Here is a 17579-nt window from a genome sequence, read left to right on the forward strand (position 1 = left end):
TTTTATATTATTACGCTCTGCTGTGTATGATTATTCATGATGTTTCAAATAAAAATCACTGAAAGAAACCAATAAAATATTTTGGCTAATATAATGTATTCGATAAACATAAATGTATTATAAAATTATAATATATATTATACAGTGTATTTCACATTTAGTGTATATCAAAAATGAAGGAGATTTAGAAAAGATCGTTTGAAATCCCCACCAATTTGGTCAAACAAATTAAAAATACCACGTATAATATTATTGACGTGCGCTGTGTAGGGGAAGGGCATTGTGGTTATAACCACATAATCGTTTGCATCGACATTTTTTGTGATTTTAAACGACGCCACGTCAATGCATAATAATTAAATAATGTCAATAATCGAAGTTTGTATTATAATATAAAAAAAACATTTAGTGTATACCTATTACAATATTGTATTCTAAAAATATATCATAACTTAATTCATTAATTAAAATCAATATTCATTATTAAATCTAAAATATTATGGCGTACCTTCAAATTACAAGTACAATAATAAAGGACTTTCACAGTTTTCAAATCTACTTATACGAGTATAATTAAATTTTCTTTGATATTATTTTATAAATATGATTATAAAATAGTAGATACCTAATTAATATATTAAAAACACTCACATCCTAACCTAACCTAAAAAATCAAAGAAAAATTTAGAACTAATTAACCAACAAACGTATATGCACTCTTTATATATAACTATATAACTAATGATTTTGTAAGATTCATAATAATTACCACCATTTTAACTTTGTTTATTGTTTAATAATAATTATTTGGTTTTATCAAGTTTATAATGACCAAATAAAATATACGAAAGTTTGTACAAGTTTAAAAGAAATTAAAAGTTTATTATTCTCATCCCTCTCGCCTATTGATTGAAACTCTTAGCACACCACGTATATTATAAAATATCGACACATAGTAGCTATTCTCTGTGCAATAAACTTATATCACATACTTAACGCTTGAGATAAGTTTAATTATCATATTATGCTATTGTAGGGCATAAAAATATAAAATAATAATAATAATATATAGGTAATATGAATATATAATATTAATATAAAGTATTAATATAAAATAAATAATAATAATAATAAGAAGAAGAAGAAGAATAATAATAATAATAATATAATAATATAACAATAATAATATAATATAATATAATAATTATAATATGTTATTTTATATTTTATATTTTTTTATAATTATAATATTATATAATATAATAATATAATAATATTATAATAATTATAATATTTTATTTTATATTATACTATGTTATTTTATATTTTATATTTTTTTATAATTATAATATTATAATAATTATAATAATAATATTAATATAAAGTATTAATATATTTATTGTACTAATATTTATGAGTTGTGTCGTTTCATTGCTTATAAAATTTACAATAATAAGACAATACTGAATAAAAGTAAGAGATACACATTGAGGCTAAGACCCAATATGTTTTAATTTTTTTTTATATTACCAATAATTTACTTATAAAATATACTTCTTTCTCTCTTCCTTATCCCGCGCTCTAATTGTTGATTGTCATCGTCTTGTTTTTTCTTACTTATACGAGTAGTATAACGATCATAATAGAATTCGTGTACTTCTCTGAGCTTAAGAATTGCCGAAAACAACACTTATTTCCAACAGTGTTTTTTATTATTTATTTATTGTTATCAAGCCAATTCATTATTTTTAGAGTACTGCACACACTTATACAATGCAATATATTACTATAATAGATAATAACAATATAATAAAAATGATATCGTTTTTTTTTTTTTTTTTTTATCTAAAATCACTCAAATTATTTTTTCTGACAACTTTGTAAAAAAACGTACATATTACAATATTCAATACTTTTTGATTCTGAGGTTGTAGTGCTTATACCTTATCAACTTCTTCTACAATAAGTATTAATTATTTTACAATACATAAAAACAGCTGTCAATTTCAATGCAATATTGTATTATTGTGAGCGGATGTTTTCGCAAGTCTCAGATCGGTTGATTTGAAGGAAAAATATTGAATCAATTTTCTGTTCCGAAGCAATTACTCATTCTCATTTCTCGAGTATAAATAAACAAATATTTTCAATCACATAGTCACCTAATAACTTAAAGGTAATAATATTACCCGGTTACAGATCCTCAAGACCAAATAAAATAAAATCAGTAGAATAAACGATAAGTAATCTGAATAATATTATAATCAAGTGATTAATGTGACATAATTAAAACTCTTTCCACTTAGTGCATATTTCATACCCATGTTAACTTTGGTAAATAATACAACTATTATAACAATTACAATTTAAAATTATTGGTATAACATTGAGATATCGAACCTATAATCAATATACCTTTCAGTAATTTTACACCACCATCAAAATTTAAAATATATGAGCAATAATAATTATTTGACCATCGTTTGATGTCTTACTACCCGATAATTTACTATTATATTTAAAACTTCTAACTCAAATGATACTATAGGTACAATAATTCATGTGAAATATTTTAATTTTAAAAATAGGTATAAAATTTAGATTAAGACAAAATAAAACAGGCATGTGTACGATTTTACTTGTAAAATAAAATAATAAAGAACTGTGGTTATAAAGGAATAATATATCAATAACATTAAAAATATTCGTTCTCTATCTAATAAGTAATAACACATAATTTTATTATTTATTGCGTGATATACGAAATTAAAATTAAAAACATCATATTGTATAATATAGCAGATAATGTTATACGTATTTTAATAGATTATTTTGAATTATTAAATCCTTAAGAATATTTGTTTTATTATTTCACATTAAATTGATTGCGAACGATTATAAATTATAAATGTATAATATATGACTATCAGACGAATCGAGGGTACATAGAATATACTCAAATGTCACATATTAATTTGAAAATCATGAATCGAGGGTACATAGAATATACTCAAATGTCACATATTAATTTAAAAACTGTTCGTGAATATATATGTGATGTATAAGCAAATATATTATTACTCTAAGTTATAAAAATACACAAATATTTAAAAAAAAAAAAAAACTGAAAGTTTTTAAAATTAAAATGTTTTAATACTATACCTATTCAGTAAAGTGTATGATTTTACCTTCATATATTATTATGATTTATTTTTAAAATCAATAAAAATAAATGTGACTTGTGAAAAAATAGTCTAGTTCAATTTAAAATATCTTATAGTTTACCACCTCGTTAGATATCTAAAGTTATAGATCGAGTACAGTTGACAACTAATAGTCGTATTATGACAATAATTTAAAATACCTTGCAAAATTTAATTAAAATTTCCAAATGGAACTTATGCTGTATAATATTATGATATAAATTCTTTTTAATTATATTATAGGTATATACTTACTATTGAGTCATGTTGCAATTTAAATTTTAATGTATAATATAGTTTGAATTATGTATAAAATTTAATTATTTAGCTGCAAATAGCCGATCTCTATACGTACACCAATTCACGCAGGAGTTTTATCGATTCCGCCGTTTTAATATCGATTCTGTCTGATATTTGTGTATAAATTGATTCCGCCGGCTATCGATTCTGTCCGGTATTTGTCTATATTGATTCCGCAGAAAAAATTGCTTATGTTAATCATATAAAGTATATTTTTTAATTAACAGTACAAGTTATAATAAAAACATTTAAAAAAAAATAATTTATTGTCATCCATAAAAAAAATATAACATAAGTATAAAGTACCTAACAATGTACCTCTAACTTGTACCCCTTTTATGTAATAAAATATTAACATAAATGTAAATGTAAGCATTTTACATTTTGCTATTATTAAAGTAAATAATTTACAAATATTCAGTGGATTAATAGCCAGCGAAATCAATATGTAAAAAAATTTGGCAGAGTTGATATGCAGTGCAATCGATAGATTTCTTACAGGTAAAAAGGTCATTTCGGCGCAATCGATATACGTCCATTCGCGCATATTACATAGAAAATAAGAGCCTTCTGTTGTCATGAAACGCGACAAATATTTTAATATAAAAGTACGGTTTAGTTAGTGAAACTGTGACCTCGAGTATATCTGCATACATAACCATAATTTTACTGAGTCAATGAAACTGAATGTACCTGGTTTAACTATGGTGACTGCAATCGACAATTTTAGACTGGTCGTAGCGACACAAACATTGGTTACTATCAGTGGCAAATCCAAGGTTGAATCCTGGGGAAGACCTTCTAAAAAGATATTTTTTCTTACCTAGTTGAAAAAATAAGAACATAATAATTTTTGAATCGTCTTGTATTACAAGCTGTTCTTTAAGCAGTTCATATAACATAAATCTTAATTACAGTGTTATCAATAATTGATGCGGTGTGCAGTTTCATTTAACACAATATTAGTAAAAGCAAAGTGTCAAAATAATAAAATATTATCAAGCGAATATTACAACAATTTTAACCGAGTATTTAAAATATAATATTCTATTAATGAAATTATATTAACGCTAATTAAGTTATAATTTTTGATATATTTTTTTTTAGTTTTTTTTTTCCTATAAATGTCAATAAAAAAATGTTCGATATGTCAAAAAGCTTAAAATTTTAATACAAGCCATTCCTCGTAAATCGTTATTAATAGAAATAAAAAAAAAAAATTGCAAATTATTTTGTAATTAAAAATTCATAAAAATTGTTTTTTTTTATTTAATATCTGAATGTTCAATACAAGACTTTCGTAGAAGTAATCAATCCATTCTAAAACCAAAAATCTAAAAATAAAAAAACAGATTAACACAACTATATATTTTATAGACATTTGAAGTTCAAATCTGCAGGACGAAATAATTACACGTTATTTAAACATTGAATGACGATGTCAATAATTGTTTTGTCATGATTCAAAAACATTATTCACGGGGATCAAAGCCTTTATTACCTATATCATTACGAAATTTACTGCCCCCGGATTTGTCACTAGTCGCCATTATACTGGCATATGGGTTTGTTTGAGTTAATAGCTACAAGACAACAAAATTCAACGCCCCTGCCCTCCCGGAGGATAATAAAAATTAAAAAAAATTAAAAAATTAAAAAACTTAAAAAATGTAAAACAACAGTACCGGTCGCGCACCGTCCAATATCTAAATAATAACACTATAATATTATGTGTATTAAAAAAAAATGGGCGCGCGATCGTTTCGAGACAATATTTCAAGCCGAATTGTTGGTCGTTTTTGCAGTTTGTCTGTGGTTTCGTGCTGCTGTGGACGCTGACGCTGATCAGCATGGACCGGCACCGGTGCATCGTCGTGCCGCCGTACCGTTCGCAGCTGACGCCCCGCCGGGCCACCGTGCTCACCGTGCTCACGTGGCTGATCGCGCTGGTGGTGTTCATGCCAGTGCCGTTCTGGTTCCACGAGCAGGCCGTGATGGGGGACGGCGCCGCGGTGAACGTGTGCACGCTGGTGTTCCCCAAGAACGACACGTTCAGAATGTCCATCGTGTTCACCGTGTCCGTGGTGTCGCTGTCCTGCGTCCTGCCGCTATCGCTGTTCGTCTACCACTACCAGCGGATATTTCACAAGCTGAACAAGACCCGACGGCGGATCGAGCACTCCGTCTCGCACCGGTCCGCCGCCGCCGTCCACACCACGTCCCGGAACAGCCTGTCGCCGCCCACCAACGGTTCCACGCCACAGGTACGTACGCGCGTACGGTTATCGTGTTATACCGCGGTACATCGTGGTAGCAACGAATAATAACAACTGAGCGTTCCGCGGTCAGCTCGGCCGGTTTGTGTGAAGTCGCGAGACGGGCGCGCGGCTCGGTCGCGTCTGTCCGCGTCGTGTCGTGACCGGAAAACATTTGTACTCGGCCCGACTCGCGGTAGACCGTGGTCAGCGAACGATACCGTGATTGAAACGGCCAATCGGAACACGACCACGCGAGGAAACACGACGCGGCAGACGACGTAGCTGTGAGCCGCCGACTTCGTGGCTCGTGTGCATGTGCATCGCCGGTGCTCGTGTGCATAAACATAATATACGTAATGTAATCGTATTAAAATCATCGTGAAATGTATCGTACGTGATTTACTCTGCACGATTTGAGTGTAACAATATAGTGTACAATATAGTGTTTCTTACGCATAGTGTAAACTTTACACTGTAAATGATATCGATAACAGCATTTGACCCAGCTCATTATCCCAGTAGGTGTGGATACATACGGTGTTTTTTTTTCCTTATTGTGTTTACAACTAAATTTATCAAAACATTAGCTTTTAGATTGTGTTTTCATCGTAGATTATTATAACGACCAACACGATTTACATTAATTGACTATACACATTATACGTTTATGAAAATGCGAATATTTTAATTCATTACAAATGCATACTCCTATACTATGTCTATATGATACAATGCATATAAAAAATAAACTCAAGGGTCAAATTTGAGTGGAAAATAGATATGTTTAGAGATTACAATAAAAAAGACGAAGAGTATATTTTAAAATAATAGGGTATGTATAAACATTTTTCAATATATTTTTGGCAATCGCTTACCTCATCTATCGCACTTCGTGGAAAGAATAATGTTATATATTATAAGTAATATAATCATTTATCTTGTATGTACCATTAACCTATCTGTGAAGGTTTTTGTTGAATCTATACTGCTACTAAATAATAGCATTCGAAAAATTTCGTCTCACTAGCAACTTCAAATCCCAAGACCATAATTATTGCCATTAGATAAATAATACGAGTATACAGTGTACAGAATTGAACGCTGCAACAATACACACGGACACCGAATTAAAACGGAATACAGCAGCGTCAGAAAATGAATAGTATTCATGTACAATATAGGTACATTACAAATGTATTACAATATATATACACTGTTCGTCAAACGATACAATTTGTATAAATTTTATTACAGTCGACATATTGATTGTTATTAATTGCGTCTAGACTTGTACGGTACAGAAAATTGTACAAAAAACAGACGTATTTCAGTCATAATAAAGATCTGTAGTAATAGCAATCCGGGGATATTCGGTTAATAATTGAAAACCCTAAAAAAACATCTTTGAATAATTTATTCGTACGAATAAACGTTTAAAAATAACAGGCGTGTTTCAATAGTTAAATATTTGATTATAATTATTATTTATTTGATCGACTATATAAGTATTTTAGATTGTGTTATTATAGCTCTCATTTATTTATTCCTGTATACACCCATATATCGCGTTATTTCAAGCACTATTTATCTAATATTATTTATTTAATTCACTTTTAGTATAATTTGTATACATGAATACTCTAATACTTCACTTGTTTAAGGTGTTAGAATTTTGTATTCCAAGATTCTAAAAATATAAATATAATTGTTTGAGACATGGTAATAAATTTGTTACATATAGATTGACCATAAAATAAATGCTAAATATAGATTTCCTAAAAGTTACTACGCAATTGACCAATAATTGCTAAAATACTGTTCTGGTGGAAATATTAACGTGAAAACAAAATATGTCCTATGTTCCACTCACGCAATTTTTCTATAATAATGAAATTTTATACTATATTTCAGTGTTGGGAATAGATAATTAATAATTTATCTAGATAAAAATAAAGATGACTGTACTAATTTTTATCTAAATAAAAATAAAGATAATTACACTAAATTTTATCTAGATAAATATCAAATAATTTTATTAATTTTACAAATATTCAGTGATATAGGTACATGTATTAGATAAAAAAAGCTTAAATTTGAAAAAAAAAAAAAAGTTAATTTTTGAATAAACTTCCTTAGAAAATAATAAGTCAATCTCTGCGTTGATAGAACAAAAAACTTTACATTTGAAAAAAAATAATATTTTTAATTTTAATTTTTTTTTTTTTTTATTCCATAAAAATAAATTATCTAGATAGGTAGTAGGTACTCATAGATAACTAGAATTTTATCTAGATGAAAATAAATGTAAATGAGTTGAGAGTTATCTAGATAAAATAAAAGATAAACCAATTCTATCTGGATAAATTTATCTAGATATTTCTCAACACTGATTATATTAAATTAACTTAAAGATAAATGTATTCCAAAAACATTTTTTTTGTTATTAACGTTTCTTTGAAATATACTACCTTTGAAACTTTAATTAAAACCATTGGAAAATTCAGAATTATGAAGTAAAATCAGCTTTAAGTTTTCAATATAAAATATAGCGTGTAATTATGTTTTACAAAAACAATTTGAGTAGCGATTTCCAATAATTTTAGAAACCATATTGCCACCCTAACCGCTGAAACTATAATGTATGTATTATATACTTATAACACAACATATATATTTTAATAGTTTATATTAAACATACAACATACAACCTTCCTTACTTTATTTGCATAATATCGAATACTTATTTACCTATATAACTTTATAAGTTTAGAACTTTTGTCATTATAAAAAAAAAAATTTATTGCAAAACAAAAATTATGATACACTACTAAAAGTAAAAACGACTATAACGTTAAAAATATGTCAAGCATAAAGGTTATATTTATTTAACCAGTACCTATTGGAAAATAAAAATAATAAAAGTAAGTAAGCTTACCAAAAATAATTAAACAATTTCATTCTCAATATAAATTAGATATACAGCGTGATTCATCAAGCATGCTGACCCCCTTTATATATTTAATAATGCAGATATTAAAATAAGGTATAAAATCTGAAATTTGGAGTTTTCGATATTATGCTTTAGACCATATTTTTAAATTGTTAAAAATGTTGTACTACTTAAGCAATGTCCAGTGGAATACAAGTTTCTATTTTACAAATAACCATCTGGCATTTCTTTTCAATTGTAAATTATTAAGCGAATAATTTTTCTGGATATTTTAATAATTCCAACGTACTAAAATTAAAATACGAACTTATAATTTTTGAGGTATTTAACATTGTATGCTAATTTATAGTTCCCCAAACATTATAGAAGTAAATTTCAATGGCTGTAATCTTTCCATCCATAAATTTAAAAATGCCTTAACCCACTAGAGTATTGCATATTAATTATAGAGACTTCGACGATAGTAAACATTGTAACGATCAGACTGTTTATAATGGCAAACTACAATCAACCAAAAAATAATTATTACCAAACTATTGTAGAACGTATGCTTAAATAATAGCTAAAGTACACAAACTAATATAATTTTGTTTAAATAGACAACTGCAGTGCAATTTCAAACTACATAAATAGTTACACCCCTGCAATTATTTTTGCTTCAATAATACCTATTTAGTAGTTTAGTTTAAAATTAATTTTAGAAAATGAATTATATAAAAATAATAAAATGTATTTAACAAATTAAATGTTTTTCCAAATGTTTAACTGTCAAGTGTACATTAAAAAGACGTCTCACCTGCACAATATTTTCTCTCTCTTAAAAACGCATAACATATCAAATTTACATTCAGCAATTCTTATTTAATTTCATTAGTTAAAATATTTGAGTGAATTTACCTATAATTAAACAAAAAGGTAATAAAATATTCTGTTTTTAATAATATAATATGTTTTTTGATATTTTAACTCTGAAGTGAGTTATAAGCGTGTAAAAAATGCTTATAACTTACTATAAAATAATATTTTTCGAAATATGTACAATGTACAGTAGCTTAGAACTGTGAATAAATATTACATTATTTCACGGAAACAAATTATTAATTATAGATATACTCGTATAGTTACAATAGTTTTAAATAAAATTTTATTTCGACTTAACGTATAATTACTCGTATATTTTTGTTAATTTGAAAAGAAAGGTGAAAAACATAACATATAAAAAGATTTTTTAATACAAACAGTAAATAAAATTAGTCGTCAGTTTTTTTAACAAAATATATTTCCAAATTTCGATCAATTGTTTGCACGGAATCGCAAAATTTATGTTTACTTTTTAATCGTATGCGTATATATACTATATATACAAACAAAAATTTAGGCATGGACCAATTGCGCCTAAAACAAAGTTTTTGTTTAGAGTCGGTGTACCAATTACGCTTGTATTTAAATTTTCTTATCTTTAAATATGAAAATATTGTTGTTCAATCTAATTCCATCAACATCAATATAAACAATCTACACATAAAAATGCTTAAAAATTAAAAATGAATTTATTGATCAATTGATAACTGGTTTAAGTGACTGGTTATAATATACTTTAAAACAGTATTGGAAATATTACGAAATATTATTATTATTACGCATATTTAATCGTACAAGTATGAATTCGAGTGATAAACGAAAATAAGTTTTCATTATCGTTGGATGTTTATTAAACTTAACATTGTTTTGTTGCACAATATATAAATACTGTACTATATAGGATAACACATTGATGATACTTATATCCTGTGTTATTTAGTATTAGTTTGAATTGTAAAAAAGCTTAAATATGAATTATTATATAACTGATAAAACTTTAATTTTGAATAATTGACTATATTTATTTATTTTTATTATATCATGTATTTATACTCGCAAAACAATCGATGTATGTTATAATATGATAAGTAATTATAGAATTATAACTAACTAATAAGTTTTTTCAAATGTTTTAACTGTTTTAAGCGCAATTGGTCTATTGACCCTAAAATATTTAGAATACAATTGTCACATAAAATAATAATTTTATATACCAATTGGTAAACTCCCGAAAATGTTACAGTAAACTATTTTGTTCGTAACTCAAATATTAAATTTTTATTCCTTTATATTTTCGATGTATTATTTAAATATTATGTAATTTTATAATTATAATAATATTTATACCTATAATATGCGTACAATAATTGTATTGAGAAGTACTTGTATTACATACGAAAAAAAGTATAGTAAATATTCATGTAAAAAATAGCATCACTCCTTCTCCCGCCAAACAAACAGAACCAAATTACGCCACTATTATAGTGACTCACCTACACTAGTAAATAGGTAACGATGACGGAAACGTGCTGAGGTGACTAGTTGTTTCGTTGCACCACACAGGTCATCGTGACATGACGTCACACGTGATCGTAAAATAATAACACTTAGTAATTATTCTATCTGTGAACGAATTGAATAACAGGAAAACGAAATGAAATCTTATTTTTCAGAAAAAAACATATACTTACACGTGATAGAGGTTGCTTACATCAAATTTGCGGTAGGTATATAATTTATTTCTAGCAATACTCCTTTGTACCCATACAGAGTGATCCATTTAACCATTTAACAAAAATATACTCAAAAAACACTAAAACGTCACAAATAACATTTTGCAAGGTACCTCTGTACCTTTGCACTCCCCTCGTTAAAACTTTACAATTTAACTGTGTACTTATAATTCATAAACTATACTTATTCAAAATTCGATTTTTATTTATCAAAGTATTCAAAAAGGTATTATTCTTGAAATAAAGAATTGAAATTGCATTTTTTAATTTTTTTATGTAGTAATGATTGCAATAAAAAAAAAAATAGTAAACAATATAAAAATTTTTGAAAAAAATGTAAAAATATATCTAAAAGCATTAATATCTTTTAAACTACATTCGTAAGTGTATTTTACGTTAAATGAATTTCCGGTAGATACACATTATATACTATACATTATACATATAAACTTAACATTTTTTAATCACTGCAATATGACACATTATATCTTCAACCTACAACATCCGGCTCTCCAGCAGCATACCATATCATTATTATTTTTACTGTTAAACTGCATTTAAAATTATGTGAAATAAAGCGACCGAATTTTACTTTAGTAGATTTAGCGCATAAACATTACAATAAATAATTATTAGAAGAATAAAACATCGGAACTGCGCCCAAGTACGTAGGTTCTTATATAAGTACATAATATATACATCATAAGTACCTACATTAATTCTTATTTATTTTAAATTAATCAGTGCGCACTCATTATTTTTAAAAGTATTTACCCTTCTAGAAAAATATAAGTTTATGATACATACAATTTAAATATATTGTTTATTTACCTTATTTTATTATTGGTTAAAACAGAAAATATTATTGAATACAAAATATTTAAGATTTTTATTGATTTACGTTTTGTTTTTTTTTTTTTTTTTTTGTTTATAAATAAGAAAACTACAAAATCAAAAATTACGCAAAATATCGCTTACCTTACTCTATTTATTTAAAGTTTAAGCTTTTATAAAAAAATAATAATAATAATAATAACATCTCAATATTTAATATACACTTATATACATATACAGATGTTACATTTTCAAAATAATATTCTATTAAGGAGTGCAAAATTAAAAATTTAAACAGTCATTTGATGAAACAAGAAAAAGAATAAATAACCTTTAAAATTAGATTTTGTTAGAAAAATATTAAGTAATAACATGACGTAATAATTACTCCAGATTGTACATAAGTATATCATATTAAAAAAAAAGTTAAAATTTGAGTAGACTAAAAGTGTTCTACGATAGCAAAATATTAGGTATGAATATTAACGAAAATAAGATTTTTTTATAATTTACTTATAAAAAATTACTTATTATCTATATTCTATAGTATATTTTCGCGTGAAACAGCGTTAAACTGTACATGTAATAATATTATTCAAGATGATATTGCAATTATATTATAAGGTATATTATCTATACAATAAAAAAAAAAAAAAATTATTGCAATTTCACTTGTGAATGCTCAACAAAAACTCCGATTACACCAATTATATTGTTATATGTGCGTACACATGTATTATTATTTTTTAGTTTAAATCATAAATATCTAATTAGATATACACATTACATCTATTTCACGAGTTTAATATTGCGTACGTATATTTTTGCGTTGCTCAGTCACTGACAACTCGTAATATATACGACTATAAGCCCATGTACCGAGTAGACTTGCCAAAATCGCTGCATGGCTGTGGTCCCGAACCTCTTTGAATCATATATGAGCCCCTTATTATATATGTGCATTATACATACCATCATTTGATATTAACACTGAATTGATAACTATGTAGAGAATATAATATATGAATAAAACTTATAAAAGTAATTTCATTTCCCTCTCTCGTCCAGTTGTCACTCGTCACACAGTGCGCAACAACTGGAAACAAACGGTATTGTACTCGCGACGACTCGCCATTACACTTGCAGCTGTCTACTTTTAAATTAAAAATTTCGTACATTCTATGTCAGTGTTTATTACAATATCACATAATAAACGCATGTAATATATTATTATCGGAGCTCAAAAGTATGAATTCGCGTGTGTAACAATTATTATTTTTGGACGCGATATATACTCGTATATAGTGTATAATATAATAAGTAATAACTTTTGTATCGTACCAACAAGCAATATGATAATATATTAATACATTATTAACCACACGTGATGGAGAATAGATATACTACCAACGCGTGGCTGTTTCACTCGTGTACACCCCCAAAACCCAATTGTAGTACTGCGGTTAAGAGTGGTAACCGCATCGTGATTATTGTGCCATTCCCCGTAAATATTTTTTTCAATTATATTGTAAATACACAGAAACCGACTTTATATGGATTTTTTTCCTGTTAATCTAGTCGAGATGACAACTCGTGTTGTGGGTCTGCATTCGACCGAGTTTTCTGTATGCAAATTATTATGATTATTGCAATATATTAATATTGTATAATATAGACACTTCATTTATGATTGTTTATATTATTTTTGCGATTTGTACAAGAACTACAAGTCTGCAACTGTTTACATAATTTTAAATTTGACTTGGAAAAGGTTTCAAAATCAATTATTCAACTTAAATTAATTTAATATTTATTTTAAAAGTTTAAGTAATAGCGTAATAGTAGACCAACACTAGGGTACCCTGTGCCACATCACTTCACTAATTAAAATTTTAAATACTTATTTATAATTAATTCAATGTTAACTACACATATACTCGTTCGAAATTTAATATTTATACATTTTAATTCCTATAAAAATATTCTGTCAGAATATTAAATTAAAAATGTATTCATCGACATTGTAAATTATCATTCAAAAGAGTAAACATTTTAAAATCATAATAATACAAAATAGTAAAAAATAGGAAAATATTAAAATAAATAAAAATAAAAATATAAAATAAATGGGTACTATCACAGTCTACTTATATTTATATTAATTGTGAATACTTAATACTTGTACAGTAATACAGTATAATATAATAAACATAGATATATTATAATATATAATGTGTATAAATTATCAACTATATTTTAAATAGATACTATTCTATTTAGGATCTATAAAAAAAATATACTTCCGTCCCCCACAACCCATAGAAAATTTCTGATCACACCTCTGCACATATACAGATTTTTTTTTATTTAGCATTAAATTCAATTGTAAATTAATTATTTTTTTTTATTTATTCTATCTTATTAAGATAATCTTATTTAATAATTGTATTCGTATTCATTAATTAATTTTTATAATATTATGTTAGTTATCAATACTGTAATATCAAGTTTTATTGTCATCCACACTAAAGAATTTTTCCCATTTACATGATTTATAAACATAAATAAATAAAAGTATTATGAAGCATACAAGCGTGATACGAATAAAATATAATAATTATTAGTAACCAATCACAAATAATTTTTTTTTAAACAATATGATCGAGCTTTTTTTATGAATGTGATCTATATACATTTTCTGTAGCACCTCGATGTCACTATTTTTTATCATAAATAAAGATTACTAGATAATAAGAACCTACGTATAGTAACATAAATCAACTGATTACAAATAATCTGTATTAGATAAATATATATACTTGTTATATCAATTATCCAGTTGTTTAGTGATTTTGTGAAACCGTGTTAGTAGAAAAACACGAAAGTACTCATCCGTAATTACTTGCTTGTTATTTATTGAAAAACAGAAAATTCCTTGCTCGATTCTTTCCTCGATTACGTATAATGCCCATATATTATCCCAGCAGATGGTATACGATTACATACAACGTATGTCATAAGTCATAACTGTTCATAATATAATACACGAATCTGAAAGGACAATAAACTTATTATTCATAATTTTTACTTAAAATGCTATTTTTCTTCTTATTAGATTTGTACACATGTCGTATGGTTGATAAAAATCGTGAGAGTTAATTCGAATACATCTGTAATAATTAGGTTGGATTAGGTATGCAGGTATATTAAGGTTCTATAATGTACCATATGCGCATAATAATTTTCTGTTTGTCTCATACCTCTATTTATACTTTAAAATATCTTTTCACACCAAACATTTTAATGGGTATAATAAACTTATAACTGTATAGGTTTCTAAGTATTCGCTCATATGTTATCACCACTAGGTACCAAACTAAATACTAAATTTAAAAAAATATGTATAATATTAATTTATTACAAAAATATACAAGTTATAAAAATATTTACAATAAGCATATTAACTGAATATTAATCTATTTACATTACATTATAAAAAAAAAAAGAAATATTTAAATAGGTAACTTAGTAATTACATTTTATATTTTATGGATTCAATTAAAATTTATGTCTAATAGATTTTTTATTAATTTTTTTTTTTTTAAACGAAGACATTAAAAAAGATATATTGAAAAAATTCTAATAGTTCTATGAAAATGGTACATTTTTTCTTTTTTTTGTCGCTTTTCTTGTTTCTCATTCTGTATGAGAAAACATATAAAAAAATGTACTCAGAAAAATATTAATAGGTATTAATACTATAAAAAAAGCTAGTTTTTAAATTATAATAAATATAAAATTGAAATATTTTATTAAACATGATTTAAATTATAAATAAAAACAAAATACAATTACAATTTTTTTTTTTTTTTTTAATAAAGGGGTATGTTAGTCTGCTTAGTATAAGATTTTGAATGTAATTCGTCACTAAGTATGTATCACTGTGATTAATAATGTGTTAAATTTGAATTGATAATGAAATATTACGTTAGAAAAACAAATGTAAAAGGTGACGGTACGATAGTAAAGTTCACCCCACCAACGTATGCAATCGACTACAAACTAAAGTTTTCAAATTAATTGTAAATAGTTATTAATTGGGTTTCGCAATGTGCAAATTACTATAAACGCTGCAGAAATTGTTTTTAATGTTTTTACTAAAATATATACCTGTATTATTTTTATTAAGTACCTGTAATATTTACACCAAATATCAATGAAAATAAATAATTAAACAAACAGTTTTTACTAATTGAATAAATATATAAATGTACCAATAAATTAAAACTTTCCACGTTTTATTTTGATTTTATGTTTAAGTATTAATACCAAAAAATGTATTTGTTAATCGCAGTGTATATGTCGTAGCCACTTGATGAAATTGATCTTTTCATGAAAAGATAACCATTTCATGAAATAGAAACAGATTTTTTACACTTCGTGAAGTTCAAAAATATTTCACATTATGGTCACTTTTTCATGAAATGGTCACATTAATTTAACATCGTGTAATTTTTTTCACAATGTGGTCGTTCACTTTTTATACTGAAAATTGAAATACAATATTTATTACACACGTAAATGTACAAGCTTTAATAAACATAAATGTAAGTTATTTTTTTCTAAAGAACACGTAAAGTTTGATTATATCCGTTAACTAGGTAGGTACGTGACACGTGTCTATATAAAATAAAACAAATACTATCTATATTCTATACGACTATTATACTGCAATTACCGGACTATCCGAAATATGTAAATAATATTTTATTGGTTTTGATAAAAGTCATAATAGGATAATGTCATACCAGTATTTTAGTTATACTTTGATGCTCAAGTTTTTAGTAATTGCTGTGTGGATCATTCGATCGTATTCTATTACAATTATCTACTGTCATTGATTTTTTAGGAAGAAATAAATTTGAATTTTAACAAACTTTGAAAATTGTTTAAAAATCAATGGCTTAACCTAATTCAAAGTTTTAAACGCTTAAATTATTTTTAAAAATTTATTTATAAAATATATCTTGGAATTTAAAAAAAAAAGAGTTTTTACATTTGTTGATTGGTCAAATAGACGAGTTACACCATGTATTATAAGAAAACAAATAAATAAACTTAGTAGGTATAATGTATATGTAGGTACTTACGTTAATTTAGCGTCAGTAATTTCCATAATTATCGACTCGATTTTTTCAGATGTATATGGCTTTTTACCAGGCTTATCCAAATAATATTTATCCATTTTTTGGTAAAACTGAGTTTTTTCATTAAAGTTATCCATTTTTAATATACTACGTAGAGATAGAATACAGTAGATAATTGTAATAGAATACGATCGAATGATCCACACAGCAATTACTAAAAACTTGAGCATCAAAATATAACTAAAATACTAGTATGACATTATCCTATTATGACTTTTATCAAAACCAATAAA

The 17579-nt window shown here is 25.9% G+C and overlaps 1 protein-coding gene across 1 annotated transcript in view; it reads left to right on the plus strand.

The window, feature by feature from the left end:
* The window catches only part of LOC112600988 (free fatty acid receptor 4-like), a 48214-nt gene that overhangs the window by 25800 nt on the left and 4835 nt on the right, over positions 1-17579 (plus strand). The window contains exon 3 of the mRNA XM_025348366.1: positions 5309-5767. Coding sequence (XP_025204151.1) covers positions 5309-5767 — 459 coding nt within the window. The remainder of the gene's footprint in view (positions 1-5308; positions 5768-17579) is intronic.

The sequence above is a fragment of the Melanaphis sacchari genome, unplaced genomic scaffold (genome assembly GCF_002803265.2).
Source record: "Melanaphis sacchari strain LSU unplaced genomic scaffold, SCAv2.0 Contig73_pilon_pilon, whole genome shotgun sequence".
Classification (NCBI taxonomy): domain Eukaryota; kingdom Metazoa; phylum Arthropoda; class Insecta; order Hemiptera; family Aphididae; genus Melanaphis; species Melanaphis sacchari.